This window comes from Eurosta solidaginis, chromosome 2 (genome assembly GCF_040869045.1).
Source record: "Eurosta solidaginis isolate ZX-2024a chromosome 2, ASM4086904v1, whole genome shotgun sequence".
Classification (NCBI taxonomy): domain Eukaryota; kingdom Metazoa; phylum Arthropoda; class Insecta; order Diptera; family Tephritidae; genus Eurosta; species Eurosta solidaginis.
The window spans coordinates 74736457-74761290 of record NC_090320.1 but is presented as its reverse complement, the minus strand read 5'-3'; the positions used below and the strand labels follow the sequence as shown (position 1 = coordinate 74761290).

The following is a 24834-nucleotide window of genomic DNA, read 5'->3' as shown; positions in this document are numbered from 1 at the left end:
CCTGTGACCAGGGCCCGTATTACGTGTTACGATGAGTGACTGAAAGCCATTTTCACTCAAGCGATAACTATACAACTGTCAAGCTTTTTCTAAAAATTATAACACGTTATGGATCTAACGAGTACTATTTATCGCTAGTTCAATATGCCATTAACCCGATCCCCCATTTCAGAGCTATTGTGATTTAAAAAATGAGTTTCGATCACGGATCGTAACACGTAATACGGGCCCAGGACGGCAATCGTATGAAAAGTGATAACGTGACTTATCGGACGCATTTCCATATTAACCGAGATCGAATTGGATATTTTTATTTAATTTTTAAACCAAAATTTTAGGGGTGGTTGGGGAAAAAATTTGTAAATAACAGGTATCCCATTATGTGTACACATTAAACTGATTCAGATTGATACAGTGAGATTTGATTTTGAACCAGATAGCTCATTGGAACTCAACTATTGGTATTATGATGTACATTCAGTCTCCTATCCTCATTTATGACTGTTTGTAATAGATTTATACTGGATTGTAATTGAAAATTTTACAGTTATATATCAACTATATTTGTAAAACATAAAACAATTTATTTGCCAAAAAAGCGTATCAATTAAAATAATTTTGTAGCAAGAATAATGTATAACTTGCGGTCATGACTCGATTACTAGATTTTGGTTTTACGAAGCAAGGAAAAAGGGGAATAATGCAATCCCCTTCAGTGAAAATTGAAATAGAAAAGTATCTTCAGTAATATTGTGGCGAATATTAGCAGTTTCGATACGTCACCATGCCGCTTGCAATAAATGCTGGACAACAAAACAGTAAATCGTAAACAGCCACATACATATATGTATATAAAAAGCGGCGAGAATCATATATATAATACTTCTATATCAATACATTCCTATCTTCCTAATGTGGAAATTTTCTGTCAATCATTATTTGCTGAAACCATAGATTAGATTGATACGAATCTTTTGTTTACGCTCTCACGAGGGATTTATCTTCTAGTTGATGTTGGCAACAATCACAGATAAATCCCTCGCGCCAGCTGAAGCGGGTGCCAGAACAAAAAATGTGCCAGCCAAAACGAAAAACGTGCCAAAAATTTTGGTAAACTTTAGTTTGACCTACAACTGTAGAATAGCGTTCAAAAATTATGGGAAAAAGGATAAAAATACTTGTTTTAATGTAAATATTATTATTTCGAAGGCGGAGGGTAAATATTATTTCCCGATCAAAAGTTATCGCTAAAACAGGTTTTGTAAATATGAAGTCCCGATACAACCAGTCCATTTTGATCACAGAACCTGGAAAGTCAGACATGTAGGATAGGTCCTACCATTGAGTGATGTTAACTATTATATCATAGGTCGGATTTACTGAAATTTCAAAAGAATATATGGTTTTCACTGTGAGTTAAATGCGCTACAATATTTGACTAATTACTTTAATCAAAATGTAAATTTTACTTAGATTTGTTTATATTTGACTCCAACAAGTAGTAGTATTATTGTAAAATGAGTTTAAAGAAATGAATATTTTACGCCTATAATTTTTTTAAATGATTGAAACTATAATCGCCAAAATGTATGTCAAAAATCCCCATATTCAGATATATTAATTTTTGTTTGGAGTGGCATCACTGACAAATGTTATAAAAAATGTGCATTTTGACAGCGCTCTCTCGAAACAAAGAGTTGCAAATCCATTCATCTATGGCTGAAACTGTGCAAATGAATGTTCTGCGCATGCGCGGGCTTTATTAGTGTTAGTGAATTGTAGTAGCATGTGCAAAAAAAGTATTAAAGGGGTTACAATGGGTCACTATCCCCTTTACCCAACTTCTGCATACTAATTATAATATTATTTATAATTATATATATTTATAATTATAAAATCTCAGTTTAGTCGATTAAACAATGAAAAGGCAAACAAATACGATACAAGGCTTGATGTATTTATTATTTAAGCATGGGCTGCAGCCATACAAAGTACATTATTTACATAAAGAGTAAAGAAAAACAGGCGAAGAATTCATATTTTTGAAATGAAAAAAATTTAAATATACATGTATAAAGATATACTTATACATACATCCCAACAAGCATTTCTTTAAACGTTTTTAAGAATAATTTAATGTGAATTAGCTTGAACAAACGATATATAAAGGTTTTCAAAATTTTACCTATTTTGAGTATTTTAACGAAGTAAATTTTTATGAAGTAAACAAAATATGAGTACTGGGCTGGCTGCTATTGGTGTTGAAATACTAGATTTGTTTTCAATTTATGCCATTCGTAGCGCCTACGCATATTTTGTAACTGTTAATTCTATGCATGAGAAATTCGTCGTTGTCAGTTGGCATTATTTGCCTTTTTTTGTCGCTTTTTGGTCACTAAGGGCTCATTTACATACGTATATCTCCGCACTCAGCACAAATCGGTAATGCTATTCTGCGGAGTTCTTAAAACAATAAAAATTTTATAATACTAATGGAAAACAAAAGCTTACTTATTCATTTTGAGAACGAAATAGCCTAATGTACAATATTGATAGAAGCAAGACGGCTTGTTGAAACATACATATATTTATGCCCCTCTTTTACAAAAATTTAACGACAGCCTTGAGATTTTGCCTTCCTTTATCGTGGTATATCTGTACTGTAATGTTTGACAGGCTGCACAGTTAGGTAGTAGTGATATAGAAGTATTACATATATGGCGAGATTATGAGATGTACACCAAGGCGAATTTAGTAGAGGTGGCGTTATCCCAACAGCTGATTGCTTCTTCTTGATAATTTTTCATACAAAGCCTTGTACAACAATATGCCAGTTAATCGAAATCAATGAAAATTTTCTTTTGAATTGACATTCTTCTGCACGGCGAATCAGTTGAATTCGCTTTGCCACCACCTGGTATGGATTCGCCTTGGATGTACACCAAATCAAACTAAGTGTGATATCTTCTGCATAGACGTCAAAATTCCAAAGTGATTGGATCACCTGAGTTGTAATTGACTATCGCTGTCTCATTCTGTATCTCTTTCTATCACCCGCTAAAGATAGCCGGCCCTATGCGCCGCCATATTGAACACCCTGTCAAAACGCTAAAAAGTAGCCATATTGAACATCCTGTCAGGCAGTTGACAGATAAGATATCACACTTAGTTTGATTCACAATGATGTACACAGCGATAAAGTGTGCATATTACTCATAGATATACAAACTTATACATAGAAGACACAAACGAGAAATAAATAAGCAGCTATGAGATACAGAAGCGAGAAATCAATAAACAACTTTTTACGAAGACTGTTCGGGAAAAGTGTAGAGCCTTAGAGAAATAGGCGAACGAGGCAAACTGAGAGTATAGAAGCGTCACAAGCTATAAGTCAACTAAACGAGTGATTATGAAGTACTACTACCATAGAAGTGTTGCAGATAAAAAACATTATGCTTTACTAAATATTTTGAGCTATTTATTCGACATTTCAGCGATTCGAACGATAGAAGAAGGTGCAGATAAATCAAGAATTTCTGAAATTCCCTTTAACTTATTAGTAATGATACTGACTGGAACCAGGTTTTCTGGAAAATCTCCATTTCCTTATAAATATTTCATCAATTGACATAGAGTTATATTGTCTTTGTCTTTTCAAAATAAAAAACCGTACATGATCTAATAAAAAGGCGAAAAATAGCTGATTTTCTTATAACTTTAAATTCGAATTTTCTATGTATACTAGCAGACCCGGCAGACGTTGTTCTGCCCTAAATTTGGTCTACCTGTATACATTTTAAAAAGCTTTTTCCATCTAACTCTGTCCTCCCCCTCTTCACTTTTTCCTAATCCTTTTATTCACTCCTCCCTCCGTCTTTTTCGCGTCATCTATCTCCATCTTCGTCTCATTCTATCTCTCTCTCAGGCTATCTCTTTTGTTCCAGTCCCAGTCCGTCTCTGGTCGGAAAAAAGGATCGTAAACACTAATATAGGCAAATTTATATTACAAATTTCAGGTAAATCGAATAGGACGTATGTAAATAGGTATGTGGGTATTATTAATTCATGTCTCTATTTCGGCTTCGCATGCATATTTATCAGTTTTGCCAGGTTGATGCGACTAAATCGAATATCACAATGAAAATTATTTTAGAACTCTCAGCAACAGCTTTCATTTGATATCCATATTACCCACACATTCTAGGGGTATCGGGGTCCACGTTTTGGCCTATATCTCGAGACCCTAGTCACACAGCGGTATAATATATTACTCTGTACTAAAGCACTCATCCACATATCCATATTCTATAAACACATTCTAAGTTCGAACAAAATCGATTGACGCATCTCTCAAACACCGGCGACCAACTAACACACATTTTAGCCTTTCCTTTTATATATATAGATTTTTATTTTTCACACTTCACTATAGTATTAAAACGAAATGCAGATATTCATTGGCTTAATTCGGCTTAAAAATTGCACATGGAACAACTAAAGACTCTCCTGAATTAAAAAAAAATTCTTAGTACTTCTAAATAGCGGGCCCGCTCAGAAACCCCGGGCCCGAGGGTAATCCCCCCTCTCTCGACGGGCGTGGTGATGTGCTATACTTGATATCATTCGCTATAATATTTTTTATTGATAAGCAGGTTGCTTAATTAAACACCAAGCAATTACATGGAAATATGTATATCCGTACCACCTGCAAATATTAGTGCCGCTGCGTATACAAACATTTAAAAAAATTGCAATAAAATAACATTGCGAATATAAACTAAGATATAACCTATCCTATATTTCAAGTTAGATCAAACTACACACCGGGTGCAAAACAAATTCAAAATCGGTTCAGTAGTTAAGAGTCCATCGCGGACAAACATAGTGACACGTAATTTTTATATATAAAGATATATATACAGCGAACTTACAAATACTTAAATGGAAAGGAATGTTCCGAACACATGTTAACACTCTAAATTAGTACACTATTTCGTTATGTCATCTCTATTATTTTCTAATGGCCTTAAATATGAGTATATTTTCATATAATTTTTTTTTTTTTTTTTTTGACATTCAACAATTATTTACCTTATAATTTATAATATCGACTGAGATGCCTGAAAGGAGCTAGTATTCCTTCTTCGCGTCGCTATAACGCTCCAACGACATCGTGCGTTTGTTCCGAGGCAGCCAATACTCCTCAACGCTCCAGCTGTTTTTGGGGGCTCGTTGGAAGTTTACCACTACTCGGCTACATCGTCATGCCGAAAATTGCTCTCAGTTAGCAGGTGTGAAAGCCGAATGAAGTTATCGTCAGCTGTCTGTTTCGTGAGCAGCCTTTCGACGGTAAACTATTTGTACTTCGTGGCGTACTAATATCGATAAAACTGCTGTTATGCCTACCGTCAATCACGACGTGATCGATGACCATATTTCGAGGTGTTTTAGGACAAAGGCCCCTTCCTTGGCCACCCTGGTTCTAAAGTCGCCATTATAGGTGTCGATATCATGGAGAGGCAGTCGTCGTATGTATTTTATACAAAACCAGCACCTTGGCTAAGAATTGCGCCTCTGTCCATGTTATGAATCCACACTCTATAAGTTTTCTTCATTTAAATACCGAACACTGGCAAGAGTATTTCGTTTCCTTCTGTTATTTCGTTTACTGTCATTACAATTTTTGTTCTCAATGTTCTAAAATATTCATGTCAACTCACCACACTTTGCGTTTCTCCTTCGTACGAGCTCAATTGCTTACTTTAAAAGTAGTTGAATGCCATTGGTGTCGCAACAAGTTAAGAAGGAGGACGTGAACTGCGGTGAGTATTTCAGAAAATGTGCCTAATATTCAACGTTGTATTAATTTATGTATTTCTTCAGAAATAAACGTATGGGAAATCACTAACTAAACAAATTTGAACATTTCCCGTTGATTTCAATAGTCCACTTTTTAGCTGCGACGACACATTTTTATTTCACAGCGCATTCACAGTCAAAGAATTTGTATTGGAATGCAGCTGCAGCCAGCAGCCATTTTGTTAAACACAGTCGCAGCCAGCGGCAAATGTTAAAGCAAACGTGAAGTAGCCAGCAGATTTGCATAGCAAACGCATTCGCAGCCAGCGAAGATGATTTGTGAGCCAAACGCAGTCGCAGCCAGCGACAAAACTTTATTAACACCACCGCATCGAGTGTTGTGTTAAAATTTGCCGCCGCCAATATTGTATATTTCGTTAACGCCAACGCAGCCAGCGTATGGTCAAGCATTTGTCGACGCCGTAACATAGAACATCAAATTCTCGTACATACATGAAATTACGCCTGTTGGGAACCGCGCAGTCAGCTTTCAAAGCAGATGTCATTATTACATTGGCATAAGAAGTAACACATTTCTCGTTGGACAAGAGGCAAACCTTTGACTACAAATGTTACTTAGTATTTTATTAGTTGTTTATTTTTTACGATCGTTTTCCTAAGTCTTAACGAAATAGCCTTGCCAGTGAAATGTTGCAGTAAGGTATGCATCGAACTCCTCCGAGAAGAAGCCCCCGCCTAGCTAACGAAAATATAACACCAATAACATCTGTATCCTCGAGTATGGCTAACAACAGTCAAACAACGAATTTGCTTAAGAGTGCCTCATCAACTCCTAGTACATCCGGAGCTACCAAGACAGCCCATCGGATAACCGCCACGTTGGTTAACACCACCACTACCACGGTAACCACTACAGCAGTAGCCACCGAAGCAAACCGCACCAACAGCAACATCGCCGTCACTACAGATCAACAGAGGTCAGCCAGTGTACTCATTCCAATCACCACACATACCGCCGGGTTAGGAAATATGGAAAATCAACAGGTGAGTTTTCTATTAGAAAAATTAAATTCTTTGGAAACCCAACTGCGGGATACTCAAGCCCAACTAAGGGAAAGTAATAACCAGCGCGCAACATATGAAGAAAGTCTGCGCCTTAGCGGCTACTCTGCTATGCCGACGTCGAACGACACTGTTGGCAGAGCTCAGAGCAGCGACGTCGCAGTCTTCTTAGCAGCGCAAAACGGTACACCTAGCAATATCGCTGTTCCAGAATTTTTTCAAACAGCGTAAGTCCATATTTCTCACACGGGAATGTCTTTGCCAATACTCATAGCTCCCCCCCCCCCCCCCCCCCCCCCATAAGTGCGCGCGCACCTTCTTCGCAATATGCAAATAGTTTTGTAGCTATGTCGTCTGGTCAGACCATAACGACATCAGCGTACCCAAATTCACTTGTAAATGGACTTCCGCCAATGCAACTGCCGAACATGTCGAATAGTTACTCAGCGCCACGAAAAGTTCAAGACCTGCCAGAATTTAGTGGCTGCCCCGAGGACTGGCCATTATTTTCAAACGTTTTTTACCAATCCACTGCAGTTTATGGTTACACAAATCTGGAAAATAACCAACGTTTGTTAAAAAGCCTGAAAGGTGAAGCAAGAGAGGTAGTTAAATCTTTGCTCATACACCCGGACAATGTCGGCGCCGTGATGGATCAACTAAAGATTCGGTTTGGGCGGCCGGAATTGTTAATTCGAAGTCAACTTCGTCAGGTTAGAGAAATCCATCCAATCTCCGAAGCAGCCATCGATAAGTTAATACCTTTTGCGTCGAAAACAAAAAAACCTCGCTATATTCTTGCAGTCAGTTAATGGATATCAGCACCTTGAAAATCCTTCTCTACTAGACGAATTAGTTGGCAGACTTCCAATGAGCAAAAAGATGGATTGGGCAAAATATGCTTCTACAATAAAGCCTTACGCAACCATAGCCGACTTTAGCAACTGGCTAACCGAAGTCGCCAATTTAGTTTGTACGTTGCAAGACTGTGAGGGCCGTCGTGGTAGAGTGGTCTTGCATGCTGTTGAAAACAATAACAAAGAAAACGTCAAAGTAGAAAAGGATAGGCTCAAAGGTACTGCCACTTGTGCTATCTGCCGGGGCCAGCATAAGGTTCATATGTGTAAGAAGTTTTTAGAAAGCAATGTAGCAAATAGATGGGCAGAGGTTAAACGTCATCATCTATGCTTTTCTTGTTTGAAGAACGGTCATTCAGCTCGCGAATGTCGTAATCGCGTAATGTGCTCTGCAAATGGATGCCAAAGATGGCACAACAAATTACTGCACGAATTCGATCAGAACTCTACGTCCACGGAACCAGGTAGGCGCGTTGAAGGTGAGTCTAACCCCATTCAACCCGTATTAAATTGTACGCTGACACTAAGTAAGCCTGATACGGTATTGTTCCGTGTAGTCCCGGTAACTTTATATAGCCAAGATAAACATTATAATACTTACGCGATGCTTGACGAAGGTTCGTCTATTACTATGATAGACAAGGGAATAGTCGATGAATTAGGTATAGGCGGAAAGCAATGCGAACTTAATGTACAATGGTTTGGTGGAAGAACCACGCAAGAGATGGCCAGTTTGGTCGAGTTAAAAATTAGCGGTAAGGGTATGAGTAAGAGGCACAAATTACGCCACATTTATGCCGTTTCGAATCTCAACTTGCCAACTTAAAGCCTTAGGGCTTGCGACGTCGCAAAAATTAAAGAAAGTTTTCACATCGAGCCTCAGTCTTATACCAATGCAACGTCTAAAATATTAATAGGGTTAGACAATTGCCATTTAGGACTACCTTTTGGAACCATAGAACTTAGCCACAGCGGCCCTTTGCAGCAAACACGAAATTAGGATGGGTCGTATTTGGGCAAACCAGCCAAAGTAATCTGCCAAGAGCAAAGTGTATGCACATAAGCCAAGTTCACGATGATAATCTACATGAAATGATGCAACGATATTTCGATATTGAAAACTTCGGAGTCAGAGCGGCACCGCCCGTGAAAGGTGAGGAAGACACACGAGCCGAGCATATTTTAAAGAACACAGTTACGCGAGTAGGAGGTAGATACCAAACGGGCCTGCTGTGGAAGAGCGACTGTGTTCAGTTGCCGGATAGCTATGTAATGGCTAAAATAAGGTTGTGTGGGATCGAGCGAAGAATGAAAAAAGACGCAAATTTTGCCGACGCTTACAAAGGCGTTATGCAGAAGTACATAGACAGCGATTACGTTCGGAAGCTGACACCCGCCGAGATCAACTTGCCTCACCCGAGGGTATGGTACCTCCCTCACTTCGCAGTCGTAAACCTCAACAAGCCAGGAAAGTTACGTCTAGTGTTCGATGCAGCGGCAGCCGTTGAGGGAGTGTCGCTGAATTCTTATTTGCTAAAAGGGCCACAAGATTACCAGCTGATGGCGAATGTTTTACTTAGTTTTCGAATGGGCGCCGTCGCAGTCTGTGGTGACATTAAAGAAGTGTTCCACCAAGTTTTAGTGCAGCCAGAAGATAGACACGCGCAGAGATTTCTGTGGAGGATCGATGACAGATATGAACCCGACGTTTACGAGATGCAGGTCATGACCTTTGGTGCCGCCTGCTCGCCTTGTATAGCAGAGTACGTAAAAACCTTAAATGCATTACAACACAAAGAAACTTTCCCTCGCGCCGTAGAAGCTATAATTAAGCACCATTATGTTGACGATTTTCTTGACAGTTTCCAGTCAGTTGAGGAAGCGATTCGTGTTGCCAAGCAGGTGCGCGCCATCCATAGAGCAGGGGGGTTTCAAATGCGTGGTTTTATTTCAAATTCGTCTGATGTGGCTAACTCACTCCGGGAAAAGGGTGATAGCGCTGAAGAGAACATCCACTTTGGCGGATCAAATATAGTAGCGACGAAAGTCTTAGGTATGTTCTGGCAGCCGCAAGATGATGCTTTCAGGTATGTAATCGAGGGAAGTCGATCGCCGACAAAGAGAGAGCTGCTCAGTTACGTCATGTCAATTTTTGATCCTTTAGGATTCTTGTGCCACCTCACGGTTGGGGCGAAGCTACTACTACGCGAAGTCTTGCGCCGGAAAATTGAGTGGGATACGTCGATTCCTGCTGATATGAACACATGGTGGGAAAGCTGGAAAGCCAATGTAAATAAAGCCACTCAGGTACAAGTTGGGCGTCATTACTTTCCTGAATATGACTCGAAGCAGCTCCAACTCCACGTCTTTTTGGATGTCAGTGAGGAGGCATATGCCGCTGTGTGCTACTGGCGATTCACGGCAAGCGAAGGTATACGAACCGCCTTAATATGTGCCAAAACAAAGTGCGCGCCCATGAAAACAACATCGATACCAAGGCTTGAGTTACAAGCAGCAGTGCTTGGGACGCGTATGGCGCAGATGGTAATTCAGGAACATCAAGTTTTAGTTCACTCGAGCATTTTTTGGAGCGACTCTTCAACGGTGATCAGCTGGATCAAGTCTTCACAACGTCGATATAAGCCATTCGTAGCGCATCGAGTGGCAGAGATTCTTGCCACGACGGAGCCCCAAGATTGGCGATGTATCTCAACTCTCGACAATGTTGCGGACGACGCTACACGCCGTGCTCAAGCCATCGACTTAGCCACCACATCGCGATGGTTTACAGGACCTGCGTTTTTAAAACAAGCAAAACCTTTTTGGCCGCAAGATGTTGGTGATCGCACCGATCCTGTTGCAATGTCCGAAGCCGTTGGGGCCGCCTCCCTGCTCGTAGCTACCAACTCGGACCTCATCGACTTCAGTCGTTTTTCGTCGTATATGCGTTTAAAAAGAACAACTGCGTGGGTTCTAAGATTTATCAAGCGTGTGCGCCATCAATCGGATCCAAAGGAACAATTTGGTTTAACCAGCTCGGAGTTAAATTTAGCTGAGAAGCTACTATCGCCGATTTTGGATAGCGACGGGGTTATGCGTGTGGGTGGGAGAATCGAAGCTGCAAGTTGTTTATCCTTCGAGGCGGTTCATCAAATTATCCTGCCTGCGAAGCATACAATTACCACGCTTGTTATCCGCTATTACCACCAGCGTATGAAACATCAAAATATTGAAGCTACGATCGGAGAAATAAGGCAAAACTTCTGGATTATCCAGCTAAGGCGAGAGTTGCGAAAGGTGATAGCGAGTTGTCAGGTATGTAAGTTGGAGCGTGCTTAACCGTTTACGCCAATAATGGGTCAGCTTCCCGTGGATCGATTGACGCCGTTTGTCCGTCCATTTACTTACACTGGACTTGACTATTTTGGGCCGCTAACAGTTACCATTGGGCGGTGGACAGAAAAGCGGTGGATAGCACTTTTCACCTGCTTAACCATTCGCGCCGTACATCTAGAAGTGGCGCATGACTTGACGACGGATTCGTGCATTTTGGCTATTCGAAATTTCATCAATCGTCGAGGAGTACCTGTAAGAATTCGGAGCGATAACGGAAAGAACTTTGTTGGTGTCGACCAGATAGCTCGGCGTTTCGACGAGGTTTTCGACTGTGAGAAGGTGCAGAGTGAACTATCAAGCAGAGGGGTTGAGTGGATTTTTAGCTGCCCAAGTAACCCGTCCGAAGGAGGTATTTGGGAACGGATGGTCAGATGCGTTTAGCGAGCGTTGTATCATATGTTAAAAGAAATGTCGCCTCGGGAGCATACCTTCCAAAGCGCCATTATAGAGGCTGAAAATATTGTTAACTCCCGTCCGTTAACGCACGTAGCAACATCAGCTGACCAGGATGAGCCGCTAACGCCTAACCACTTCCTGTTGGGTACAACTAATACCGCGAACACTCCGCGGCTAACTGAGCCGGAAGAAAAAACATGGACATTACGAAAACAGTGGCAAATCGCGCGGCAATTATGGCAGCGTTTTTGGAAACGATGGATACTTGAGTATTTACCCACATTAACCAGGCGCGTTAAATGGTGTGCTCGAACAAAACCGTTGAAGGAGGGCGACCTCGTCTTCATTTGCGATGCTGGTATGCCGCGACGTCAGTGGTGCCGTGGAGTAGTGGAACGAGTGTATAAAGGCGTCGATGGTGAAATAAGGCGAGCTGACATCAGAACGAAAGCAGGCCTTCTTCATCGTCCGACATCCAAACTAGCCGTGCTTGACGTCGAAAATGGTGAATCATAGTGATTCACGGGGTGGGGGATGTTATGAATCCACACTCGATAAGTTTTCTTCATTTAAATACCGAACACTGGCAAGAGTATTTCGTTTCCTTCTGTTATTTCGTTTACTGTCATTACAATTTTTGTTCTCACTGTTCTAAAATATTCATGTCAACTCACCACACTTTGCGTTTCTCCTTCGTACGAGCTCAATTGCTTACTTTAAAAGTAGTTGAATGCCATTGGTGTCGCAACAAGTTAAGAAGGAGGACGTGAACTGCGGTGAGTAACTCAGAAAATGTGCCTAATATTCAACGTTGTATTAATTTATGTATTTCTTCAGAAATAGACGTATGGGAAATCATTAACTAAACAAATTTGAATATTTCCCGTTGATTTCAATAGTCAACTTTTTAGCTGTGACGCCACAGTCCATATGATCAGTATGGTATACACTCCTAGATCTTATTATTCTCCTCGCTTGCCTCGTTCATTCGAGAATGACGTTGATGTTCTTCAGAAGGACATCAACCAGCCTAAACTGTATTCAAACACCGGGTCCCTTCCCTACCAATGAATATTAAAAATTTTAGCTAAAATGATTAACCGTCGACATAACGCAAACAAAGAAATACGAAACTAACTCACTTTTAGGACTAGTCGCAATTTATTTTGCAGGGTATGAACATACATATATGCATACAAACTCACATATAATTTATTACTTGATATTCTTTTTTCTCCAAAAAATTAAAATACAGATTGGATCGGTGCTTGCCAAGAACTTACTTGCCATGTTTGAATTGGGCTTAGATATAAACAGTTTCCATATAGTGGGTCATTCGCTTGGTGGACAAATGGCTGGCATTATCGGCAGAGAAGTGTATAAACGTAGCGGCAAAAAAAGAAAAATTTCCAGGTGAGAATGTTCCGCGCAGAGACGTAAATGATAAGAAGGGCGCACGATTTACTTCAGTCCCCGCCCTATACATCTGGCGATCATACCTTTGAAACGGACGGCACATAGACGGGAGCGAGTGTGTTTGGCTGTGCCAGAGCCCTTATAACTTTAATGAATCAAATAGAAAGTTTAACCTTTAAAGTCTTTTGTTATCAGTAGATTTCATTGGTTCGATTTTGACAGTTTCCGATTGTCATCTACTTTTAATAAGTGTAAAATAGGCGAGCACCTTGTTAAGGGGGTAGTTTGCTTGCCTATCACACCAACTTAGGAAAAAGTTTTTCTAAACGGGGTCGCCCCTTTGGCAGTGGTTTGGTAAATTGAAAATAAGATCTAGAGGGATAAGGAGATAATTAGGGAGATAGACATAGAGATAGGGATACAGAGAAAAAGGGGAACGATAGGGAAATAGAGGTAGAGAAAATACGGTGATGTGAAAGGCGGAGAGGGGACTCATCAAAGCATATAAATTTATAAGGTGTAAAATTATATTCGTTTACACTGTTATATGAACGCACTGTTATATGAACGAACGTAGTCATATTCTTAATTAATTTAACTGTTGATCAGCTGTATTGTTGGCAAAAAAAGTTATTATTACTATCAATGCGAATACAGTACCAGGTGTTGTTATACCAACAGCTGATTGCTTCTTCTTGATTATTTTCCATACAGCGCCTTGTACAACAATATGCCAGTTAATCGAAAGCAATGGACAATTTCGTTTGACTTGACGAATTCAACCAATTCGCCGTACAGAGGAATGTCAAGTCAAAAGAAAATGTTCGTTGATTTCGATTAACTGACATATTGTAATACAAGGTGTTGTATGGAAAATAATCAAGAAGAAGCAAACAGCTGTTGGGACAAACACACCTTGTACTGAATTCGCCTTTCTTGACATTCTTCAGCACGGCAATTTGGTTGAATTCGCTTTGGCCAAGGCGAATTTAGTACCAGGTGTTGTTATCCCAACAGCTGATTGCTTCTCCTTGATTATTTTCCATACAGCGCCTTGTACTTTAATATGGCAGTTAATCGAAGGCAATTAAAATTTTCTTTTGACTTGACTATCTTCTGCACGGCGATTTGGTTGAATTCGCTTTGCCACCACCTGGTATGGATTCGCCTTGGCTTTGGCTTCACCTTGTGTGCATTTGCCTTGATTGCTATACAAATAAAAAATTGCCAAGAAAAAGTGAAAAGTTAAAACAAAAACGTCTACAAAGATATTCATGTAAATGATTTGCTGATGTTGGAGATTTCTGCTAAAATGACGGCTGTTATGTCTGCAAGGTTGCATTCCTTTTAGTTTACCTCGTTTACACGTTGAAGTGTGCGCGTAAATTTATACAAATTGTGTTAATGATTTTTCATACAAAATTTGACAGTTCATTTGCTCACTAGATAAATTTATACGTTTACACACTTTATAAGGCATTTATAAGGTTTGAGGAGTCTCCTAATATAAACATAACTTGCAAAATATTCATTTTATAAAAATATCATACCCATGTTCATAGCATCCTTTAGTTATAGTACTCTAAAGCACTACAGCAGTTTTAAGATTAACAAATATATTATTACTCTCAAGAATTTCAGCTTTAGATCCTGCTTTTCCAATGTTCTATGGAACGTTTTCCAATCGTTTAAGCAAGTTTGATGCCGATTTTGTAGACGTTATTCATACTGATGCCTGGATATATGGAGCCCCAGTGAGCACGGGAACCGCAGACTTTTGGCCTAATGGAGGAACCACATTACAGCCTGGTTGCCCCAAAAGAAATTATAAGCCTCTCACCGACAATGGTAAGTTAAGCCCGAGTTAAAGTTGCCATAGTCATAACCATATTTTTACTTATCCATATCAAATTGGCATCAGTTATTGGTGCCTTAACCTAAAAATCGTGAAAATTTCATGAAGAAAACGCAAGAAATTAACTGGCCCTTTATACAACTTTTATATGGGGTGCGAATCTGGTTACCAGCTTATCTGCTTATGGGCATATATTTTTTTGCACATTTTACAAAAACAAAATACATCAGGGCTAATAATTTTTAAGCAGATAAGCTGACGTGAATACTCCAATAGATTAATTAAGTAATTATTAACATGGCTTAATTATATGGTTGGCTCATCTCATCAGCTGATTTTATTTTTTTCATTTCACTGACATAGGGATTGTCAAAAGGAGATGCCAAATGTAAAATGTAACCAACACATGATAATTATTTATTACCGTGGTAGTAAATTTTCTATTAAAATATAGTTTCACATCACTTTAAGTTATTTTTTTAGTAAATGCATCTAATTTAGGGCATTATTTCCCCACAGCCAGAGCTGCGTAGTAATTATTACTTTAGGTATTCAATTAACGTCGATTCCCCATTACATATACTTGAGGAAAGTAATCAATTCCTTTCCTTGATTACATTTCAATTCCTAAAAAAATATACCAAAAGTAATTTCGTTTTTTGAGGCTCGAGTACAAACAATTTTTTATTTGCAATTGAAAAAAAAAAATACTTTGCTCAAATATAATTTCTGTCCCAGTACTTTCCAAAGGAATTGGAAATGGAATTGAAAATTTTCCAATTACATTACAAGGAATGCCAAAAGTAATTAATAATTTCTCATGCCTCAAAGGAATTGCAAAAGTAATTGAAAAATTCTTAGTGTAAAAAATATTTTTGCGATTCAAGCGGTGATTTTATGAGGCCATAGTAACTCCTTGGACCATAACAAACTTTTTGCAAAACACAAGCACTGTCTTCTATGACTGGCAATTTATTTCTCTTTGCCATATATGAGGAAGGGTATGGAAAGATTGTATCACCGCAGTTTAGACTTGCTGTTGAGCGGCCGGCCAATTGCCTTTTACTTGGCTGGCATCGTTTCTTCATCTTTTCCCCAAGTGATACTGGCAAGTGACGTGAGGATTTTGTTGCGTCTTTGTGCTTTAGATACAACTTCGATGGCATACACCTTGAAGGTGAAAGTGTGACCGAATGTTACCCCTGAGATCTTTGGCTGACTGATAATCGGTAGCGCAACACTATCGATGTGAAGGTCAAATATTCCACGTCGCAAAACAGAGTGGCCGTGGATTTGGTCGGCTAGGTTCAGATAATTTGCAGCCTATCTTTTTATACAAAGGGGCAAGGGTGAACCTTCTATATTGTAACGAATTTAGTGAAATTCCGCTTATTTCCAACCTTCTGCTAACGTTTGTATCGCTAAATTGTTGAATAAATAACTCCAATATTCAATAATGCAAGATGGTCTTTATTAAGCTACTTTGAAAGTACGTCACAATAACAATTATAGTTCAACCAATAGCGTGCTTCCAACTGAATACTGATTACTCAGCTTGTGTTGCTTTTATACTCTCTGCCCAAATGTCTAGACGTTTCTTCTTCTAGACTCCTCTATCTGTAGCGCTATTCACTAACTTTTAACGTATATACATACGAGATTTTTAACATAAACACTTTCGTTTGTTATATCATACATGCGATTCACTAACTTAGCTTTAACAACACTTGTTAACTATCATTTCGATGTGGCAATGCTGGTAGTGAAATGTCAAAATTTACGAAAAGTTCAAAGAGGAATCGAAAAAAACAATCAATTGTTTGTACGGGCCAATAATTTTATGCAGCTATTTTAGCAAAGGGAAGTATTTTTGATATATATTTTATATTCAAAGTATGTTTGAGCTCTAGGCCAATATATACATATGTTTATTAAAATACAGCAAATGTGTTTAAACAATGTATATTTATTTGTCGAATGGTTTGTCTTGCCAATATTTCGACTTCAATCTGAAGTCATCTTCAGGACTGAAAAAAAACGAAAAACATTTATAGACATTGGTACATACATACATAATTATACAATTGTCGCAAGTGCCAACTTACACTTATGACTGCACCTGGTCGACTAACTTTATATTTTATATTTTAACAAACAAGGGTAAAAGAACATTAAAAAACATAAACAATAAAATACAGTAATCGTAAACAAATTTTTATACAAACAACAATACATTAATTCTCCAACCGTAAGCGACGCTCACATCAGCAGCAGGTGAACAATTGTGCAAACGAAGTCACACTCTTATTATAAGCCTTTTTTGTTGTTGTTGATAAGTTCTCTATAGGCGTAGGCGCAATGGTCTGTGTCTGATTTGAAATTTATGCGTTTGTCACTTGGTGTATTTATTATGTGTAACATTTCAAGTATATAGCGTTTATTGCTGTTTCTCTCATGCTGCATTATTGTTACATTTTCCAAGTCGGGAGAGTGTCCAGTGGTTCTACAGTGCTGAGTTAAAGCTGTCTTATTGTCATTAGGGTTGTCACGATTTTTGATATTTGATTTATGTCCGGAAATCCTCGTCTTCAATTTCGATTTAGTTGTCCCCACATATACTTTGTCGCATACGTGGGACCCGTCGCCATTACAATTAATTTTATATATAACGTCCGATTTATCAAATTTCTCTATTCTGCTTTTCGTATTGCTAAAAATCCTCCGTTGCAACGTATTGTCGTATGTGAAAGCTAATTTAAATCTCTCTCTGTCATATATGTTTGAATATTTTATTCTATTAGACAGACCAGATACAAATGTGGTCGATTTATACATTTTCTTTGTATCATTAGTTGGTTTATTTGTATTTAATTTTACGAAATAATCTCTTATATAGCTCTGTATTATATGTGTTGGAAACTCATTATTCTCTAATATGTTTTTTATTGCTTTTATATTCTCCTCGTGGTAGACTTCATCACTAATGGAGAGAACTCTTCTGACAAAATTCTTGGCTGTGTTGACTATCGTTGCCTTGTCATGATTCGAGTTATAATTGATTAGCCTACCCGATGCAGTGGGCTTTTTGTACCAATCAAATGAAAGTTGGTTATTCCTTCTTATTATTAAGGTATCTAAAAATGGCAGCTGTCCATCAGTTTCGACTTCAACAGTAAACTTGATGCTCCTATTGTATCCATTCAAAATATTAAGCATATCTTCCACGGCATCCGTTTTTACGATGGCGAACAAATCGTCCACATATTTCGTTAATAAATATTCTTCGAATTTCTGTAACAAGTCTTCCATCACAATATCCGCTATTACAGGAGATGCTGGTGACCCCATAGGCATTCCTGACCGTTGCTCATAAATTTTATTGTTGAAACTAAAATATCTATTATCTCTTATGCAGAACCGAACCATATTCATAAAAAGTTCCTTCGTGAGATTTGTATGGTTCTTTATATCATCCCACTTGGAAGCTATAATTTCCAAGGCATGATCTACCGGGATGCTTGGAAATAATGAGACAACATCAAAGGAAACGAGACTCTCGTCGTCAAAGATGTAGGTATCTTTAATTTTGTTCTTAAAGGCGATAGTGTCTTTTACGTTATATTTAGATGTTTTAGTTATATTTTCAAGGACATTGACAACATATTTACATAACTTGTATGATGGGGAACTGACAGACGAACAAATGGGTCTCAATGGTAATCCTTCTTTATGGATTTTAGGTAAGCCATACAGTCTTGGCGCGATGGCCGTTTTGGTTATTAATTGATATTTCCCTTTCGTATCGATCATTTTATGTTTAAATAGTTTCTCTACAATTTCATTATTTTTTTCCTGAAGCTTATTAGTGGGGTCTCGTTTTAGTACTCTGTAAGTGGAAATGTCGTTAACCATCTGTTGTAACTTCTTTTCATACTCATCCTTATACATTAAAACCGTAACATTGCCTTTATCGGCATTCAGAACAAGTACATTTTTATTGTCTTTTAGGAACTTATTTGTGGAGTGTAGTGTATCTAATACAAATTTATCTCTCACGCTACTTTTAGGCTTTCTCAGCTGATCCCTTATTAGTGTGGTTAGATTGTTCCTCTCAATTTCTTGCTGCTCTTTATCTTGAATAGTTTGAATGCAATCCTCTCCATCTGCTATCAATTTGAACAGCGGGAACTCAGTGCTAGCTATAGGTAAAGAGAATTTCGGGCCTAAGGAGAGGAGCCACTGGATGTCTGTCGGTATCTCCATCTTTTTCGCATTGTGTAACCACTTCGGTACGTTTTTAATGTTAAGAGACTGTTTTTGTATATGTTTAAGTCTGTCAAATTTGTTTGTGTGTGTTTTCTCTAAAAGACACTATCGCCTTTAAGAACAAAATTAAAGATACCTACATCTTTGACGACGAGAGTCTCGTTTCCTTTGATGTTGTCTCATTATTTCCAAGCATCCCGGTAGATCATGCCTTGGAAATTATAGATTCCAAGTGGGATGATATAAAGAACCATACAAATCTCACGAAGGAACTTTTTATGAATATGGTTCGGTTCTGCATAAGAGATAATAGATATTTTAGTTTCAACAATAAAATTTATGAGCAACGGTCAGGAATGCCTATGGGGTCACCAGCATCTCCTGTAATAGCGGATATTGTGATGGAAGACTTGTTACAGAAATTCGAAGAAGATTCACATCACAAGCCACGTTTATTAACGAAATATGTGGACGATTTGTTCGCCATCGTAAAAACGGATGCCGTGGAAGATATGCTTAATATTTTGAATGGATACAATAGGAGCATCAAGTTTACTGTTGAAGTCGAAACTGATGGACAGCTGCCATTTTTAGATACCTTAATAATAAGAAGGAATAACCAACTTTCATTTGATTGGTACAAGAAGCCCACTGCATCGGGTAGGCTAATCAATTATAACTCGAATCATGACAAGGCAACGATAGTCAACACAGCCAAGAATTTTGTCAGAAGAGTTCTCTCCATTAGTGATGAAGTCTACCACGAGGAGAATATAAAAGCAATAAAAAACATATTAGAGAATAATGAGTTTCCAACACATATAATACAGAGCTATATAAGAGATTATTTCGTAAACTTAAATACAAATAAACCAACTAATGATACAAAGAAAATGTATAAATCGACCACATTTGTATCTGGTCTGTCTAATAGAATAAAATATTCAAACATATATGACAGAGAGAGATTTAAATTAGCTTTCACATACAACAATACGTTGCAACGGAGGATTTTTAGCAATACGAAAAGCAGAATAGAGAAATTTGATAAATCGGACGTTATATATAAAATTAATTGTAATGGCGACGGGTCCCACGTATGCGACAAAGTATATGTGGGGACAACTAAATCGAAATTGAAGACGAGGATTTCCGGACATAAATCAAATATCAAAAATCGTGACAACCCTAATGACAATAAGACAGCTTTAACTCAGCACTGCAGAACCACTGGACACTCTCCCGACTTGGAAAATGTAACAATAATGCAGCATGAGAGAAACAGCAATAAACGCTATATACTTGAAATGTTACACATAATAAATACACCAAGTGACAAACGCATAAATTTCAAATGAGACACAGACCATTGCTAGTGAATAGCGCTACTGGTCACCAGCCATACGCGCGTGCATTTGTAGTGTGTAACCATATGCGTGTGTGTATGTGAGTACTACTTCGCTGATGATGACATGCGTTTGTGAGTATCTCTCTGCTGCTTGTATGTATGTGTGTACATGATGATTAATGCGTTTATGTAGCTTGCTTTAATGTTGTTATGCCTTTATATAATAACCTTAGAAATGATAATATTCGTCACACTGCCTTCCACCTAAGTCGGATCGTCCCGATCAGACAAATTTTCCGGTCTATATGCTGCCAGCCTTTCCAAATGAACCACTTTCGTTTTGTTTCGTGGTTTGCCAATGGTTTGTATGCGGTAAACTACATCGTTGATTCGTTTTATAACTTTGTATGGGCCTTCCCAATTACACTGCAATTTCGGTGACAAACCTTTTTTTCGTTGTGGGTTGTATAGCAGTACCAAATCTCCTTCCCGAAAACCTTTCGAATTAATTGCTTTATCATATCTGGCTTTCATCTTGCCACTCATAATCTTGGTTCGTTGTCTTACAAGATCATGTATTTCCCTCAGCTCTTCCTCCAAGACACCAGTGGATTTCTTGGCACTTCTCTCCGCATCGGCATTTGTCCCAAACTCCAAATCAGCTGGCAGTCGAAGGTCATTGCCAAAAATTACTTTTTCGGGAGTTTGGCCCGTTGTCTCATGCACTGCCGATCGGTAAGCCATCAAGAATAATGGTATGCGTGTATCCCACTCTTTGTGGAACTTGTCCACTACTTTCCTTAAGTGCTCCTCCAATGTTCTATTGAATCATTCCACCATACCATCGGACTGAGGATGCAATGCAGTTGTCCGAGTTTTTTGAATGCCCAATTTCTTACACATTTCTTGAAACACCGCTGATTCAAAATTTCTCCCTTGGTCAGAATGTAACTCCATTGGTACACCATACCTTGCAACCTAATTGTTTATGAACACTTCTGATACTGTTTCCGCTTCTTGATTTGCATTGGGTATACCTCTGGCCATTTGCTGAAATAATCCATAACCACCAGCACATATTTGCTTCCGCAGTTGCTAGTAGGAAATGGACTTGCGACATCCATAACGATCCTTTCAAATGGCGCACTTGAGTTATATTGCTTCATCTGGCCATAACTTCTGGTTTTGGGTCGTTTTGCTCTGCTGCAAACCTCGCAGTTGGCAATCCACTCAGTGACCGACTGACGGCAACCAACCCAGTAGAATCTCTGCTTAATCTTCTCGAGCGTTTTCGTAATTCCAAGATGACCTCCACTTGGACCGATATGTGGCTCACTGCGAACGTCGGGAATCCTTTTCTTTGGAACAACTATGAGTTTCCTCTTACTTTGACCATCCTCACTCGCCCATACTCGATGTAGGCAACCAGATATCAATTCTAAACTGTTGCTCTGTGCCCAATATGACTTCGCAATAGGACTCTCTGCTGACATCTCTTTATTTGGTTATTCGTTTCGTTCGAGCCCTCGCATAACGTGTGACACTTCTTTAGTTGTTCCATGTCCCATTCATCCGAACACATTAAAGTCATAAGCCGGACATCTATGATGTCTTCCTTAGCCTCAGTTTTCGAACAGTGTTTGCATTCCAAACTACATGGTATTCGTGACATTGCATCAGCATTTCCATGGGCACTACCTTTTCGATGCTCAATGGAAAATTCATAACTTTGTAGTCGCTCTATCTACCGTGCCAATTGTCCTTCTGGATTACGGAGCTGCAGAAGCCGTTTCAACGCTGCGTGATCTGTCCTGACGCGGAATCGCTGGCCGTAGAGGTATTTGTGAAAATGTTTAATGCACTCTAACAATTCCAACAGCTCCCTCCTTGTAACGCAATAGTTCCTCTCTGGTTTTCCAATTGGTCGGCTGTAATATGCAAATACCTTCTCCTGTCAATCGACCAGTTGTGCTAAAGCGGCTCCTGTTGCATATCCACTCGCATCGGTATCTGGAATAAATGTTGCTCCTGGAATCGGATATGCCAACAGTGGGGCAGTGCACAAACGCTCTTTCAATGTTTGGAAAACCACTTCTTGCTCCTTCTTCCATTCAAAAGCTTTATTTTTTCTTGTAAGCTCGTGGAGGCTATGGGCTACACTGGAAAAGTTTGGTACAAATCGGCGGTAATATGTGCACAGCCCAAGGAAACTTCTCAATTCATGCAGGTTCTGTGGTCTTGGCCAATCCTTTACAGCCTCTATCTTTTCATTCGCAGTGAAGATGCCCTCTGTCGTTACCTTGTGACCCAAATAATTTACTTCCTTTTTAAACAGCGAACACTTTTTGGGACTTAGTTTCAGACCAGTGCCAGCTATTCTATGGAAAACTTCCTCTAAGTTCTTAAGACGTTCTTCAAAGTTCTTTCCCAATACGATGATGACGTATAGTTACACTAAGCATGTTTTCCAATGAAGTCCTTTCAGTACCTCATGCATGAGTCACCCAAAAGTGGCTGGTGCATTACATAGTCCAACGGGCATTACTGTAAACTGCCAAAGACCATTTCCGACACTGAAGGCTGTTTTCTCCTTGTCTTCCTCCTTCACCTCCACTTACCAGTAGCCACTTTTTAAGTCAAGTGTGGAAAACCATTTTGTACCAGATAGCGAGTCCAGAGTGTCGTCAATTCTTGGCAATGCGTAGCTATCCTTTTTCGTAAGGTCATTCAACTTCCGGTAGTCTACGCACCGGAATTGTTTTGTCCTAGCCAGGGTTTTCCTACAAGTACATTCGGTGTTGATTTGTTTGCTGCTTCGACAACCCACAATTTGTTTGTCCGACAATCTCAATCAACATTTGCCACCAGCACTCGTTTACTACTGTAGCATCTCTCGTAGCCGAAATTAAGTGGCACATCCATGTTCTTATATCGTATCGTCTTGCTTTGCATATCGATCTTGATGCCTTGGTCGCTTAAGAAGTCCACTCCAATTATGATTGCATCAACAATCTCTGCCACTATAAAATTGTGTAGTACCGTGACGATCCCTATTGCTACTTCTCCAATACCTGGGTGTCCTCTCCCGTGGATGTACGTTATCTTGCTCCAAGCAATGGTCTTATCTTCTTGTTGGCTAAATGTGATCGAATGATGGAATGCGATGTGCCCGTATCTACAGTCAGTAAACATTCCTTTCCATCCACATGTACTCCGACAGTAAGATTGCTCGACCTTCTTCCAATCTGCGAGATAGAGATTATGGGGCATTCAATTGAGAAACCCAGCTGTCGCCCCCTGCGGCTGACTCGCCTTAGTTTAACAATTTAGTAGGTTTGGAGATTTGCTCATCTCCTTCAGCTCTGCGTTTACGGCCACCCACATTGTTGGAACTATTAGGGTTGGTACTGCAATAACGTGCAATGTGCCCTGGCGTACCACACATAAAACATTTGACGGTACCATCGTTTTTCTGCTGCGCTCCTTTCAAAGCTTACAAAATTGTGTCTACCCAGGCTGGTCTTTCCAGTTCCACGCGATGGGCTTTGAACGCTGGTTTACGCAATAGTGAGGCAGTTTCCTGAGTCAGTGCATTGGATACTGTTTCAGCGAATGTTAACTTTGGGTTTGCGTATGTAGCTCGCTTCGTTTCCACGTCCCGTATGCCATTTATAAAGCTCTGGATTTTTACCCTCTCGCTGTATTCCACGGGTGCGTCCGCATTTGCTAGATGAGCCAATCTTTCAACATCCGAGGCAAAGTCACGTTAGCTTTTTTGGTAGCGGTTTTGCCATCGATGCTTCATAACAGTTACGATCGTACCCTGGGATAGTCTGTAATATCTCAGCAACTGGTCCTTTTAAAGCCAGGAACAATGTAGCAACTTTATCCTCGGAATTCCAGTTGTTCGCTGCTGACGTCTTCTCAAATTCGAGCTTAAATACCTGGACATTAAACAGAACCATCAAACGTTGGGGATTTTACCTTCAGAGTAGACATTAAATTGTAACTCCTTAATCCGATCTTTCAAAGCATGCATCTCGGCCTCCATTTTATCTTCTTATCTGTGCCTCCAGCTGCGAGGATATGCGATCCTCTTGTGCTTTCAACTGCTTAGCCAACTGAGATGTCATATATGTCTTCTGTTCTTCCAGTTGTGATGCCATATATGTCTTCTGTTCTTCCAGTAGGGATGACATATGCGACGACATTTCTGAAATGTGTGCCTCCTGTGCTTCCATCTTGGATGTTACGTCGTGTTCAAGTCTGTACTCGTAAGTGTCTGCGATGTTTCGTTTTTCTCTTCAATTTTTGTTGTTGTCTCGTCGCCATCAAGATGAAAGACATACTCTTCCACGTTAGTTTCTTCTGCTTCCATTGCCTCCCGTAGTCGTGCCTGAAGTTCGACTTTATTG

General features: G+C 39.3%; 1 protein-coding gene across 5 annotated transcripts in view; it reads left to right on the top strand.

Moving 5' to 3' along the window:
• The window catches only part of LOC137239934 (lipase member H-A), a 230065-nt gene that overhangs the window by 191112 nt on the left and 14119 nt on the right, over nucleotides 1–24834 (top strand). For all 5 annotated transcript variants that reach the window (XM_067765742.1, XM_067765739.1, XM_067765740.1 and 2 more), the window contains 2 exons: nucleotides 12790–12947; nucleotides 14584–14798. In XM_067765742.1, coding sequence (XP_067621843.1) covers nucleotides 12790–12947; nucleotides 14584–14798 — 373 coding nt within the window. The remainder of the gene's footprint in view (nucleotides 1–12789; nucleotides 12948–14583; nucleotides 14799–24834) is intronic.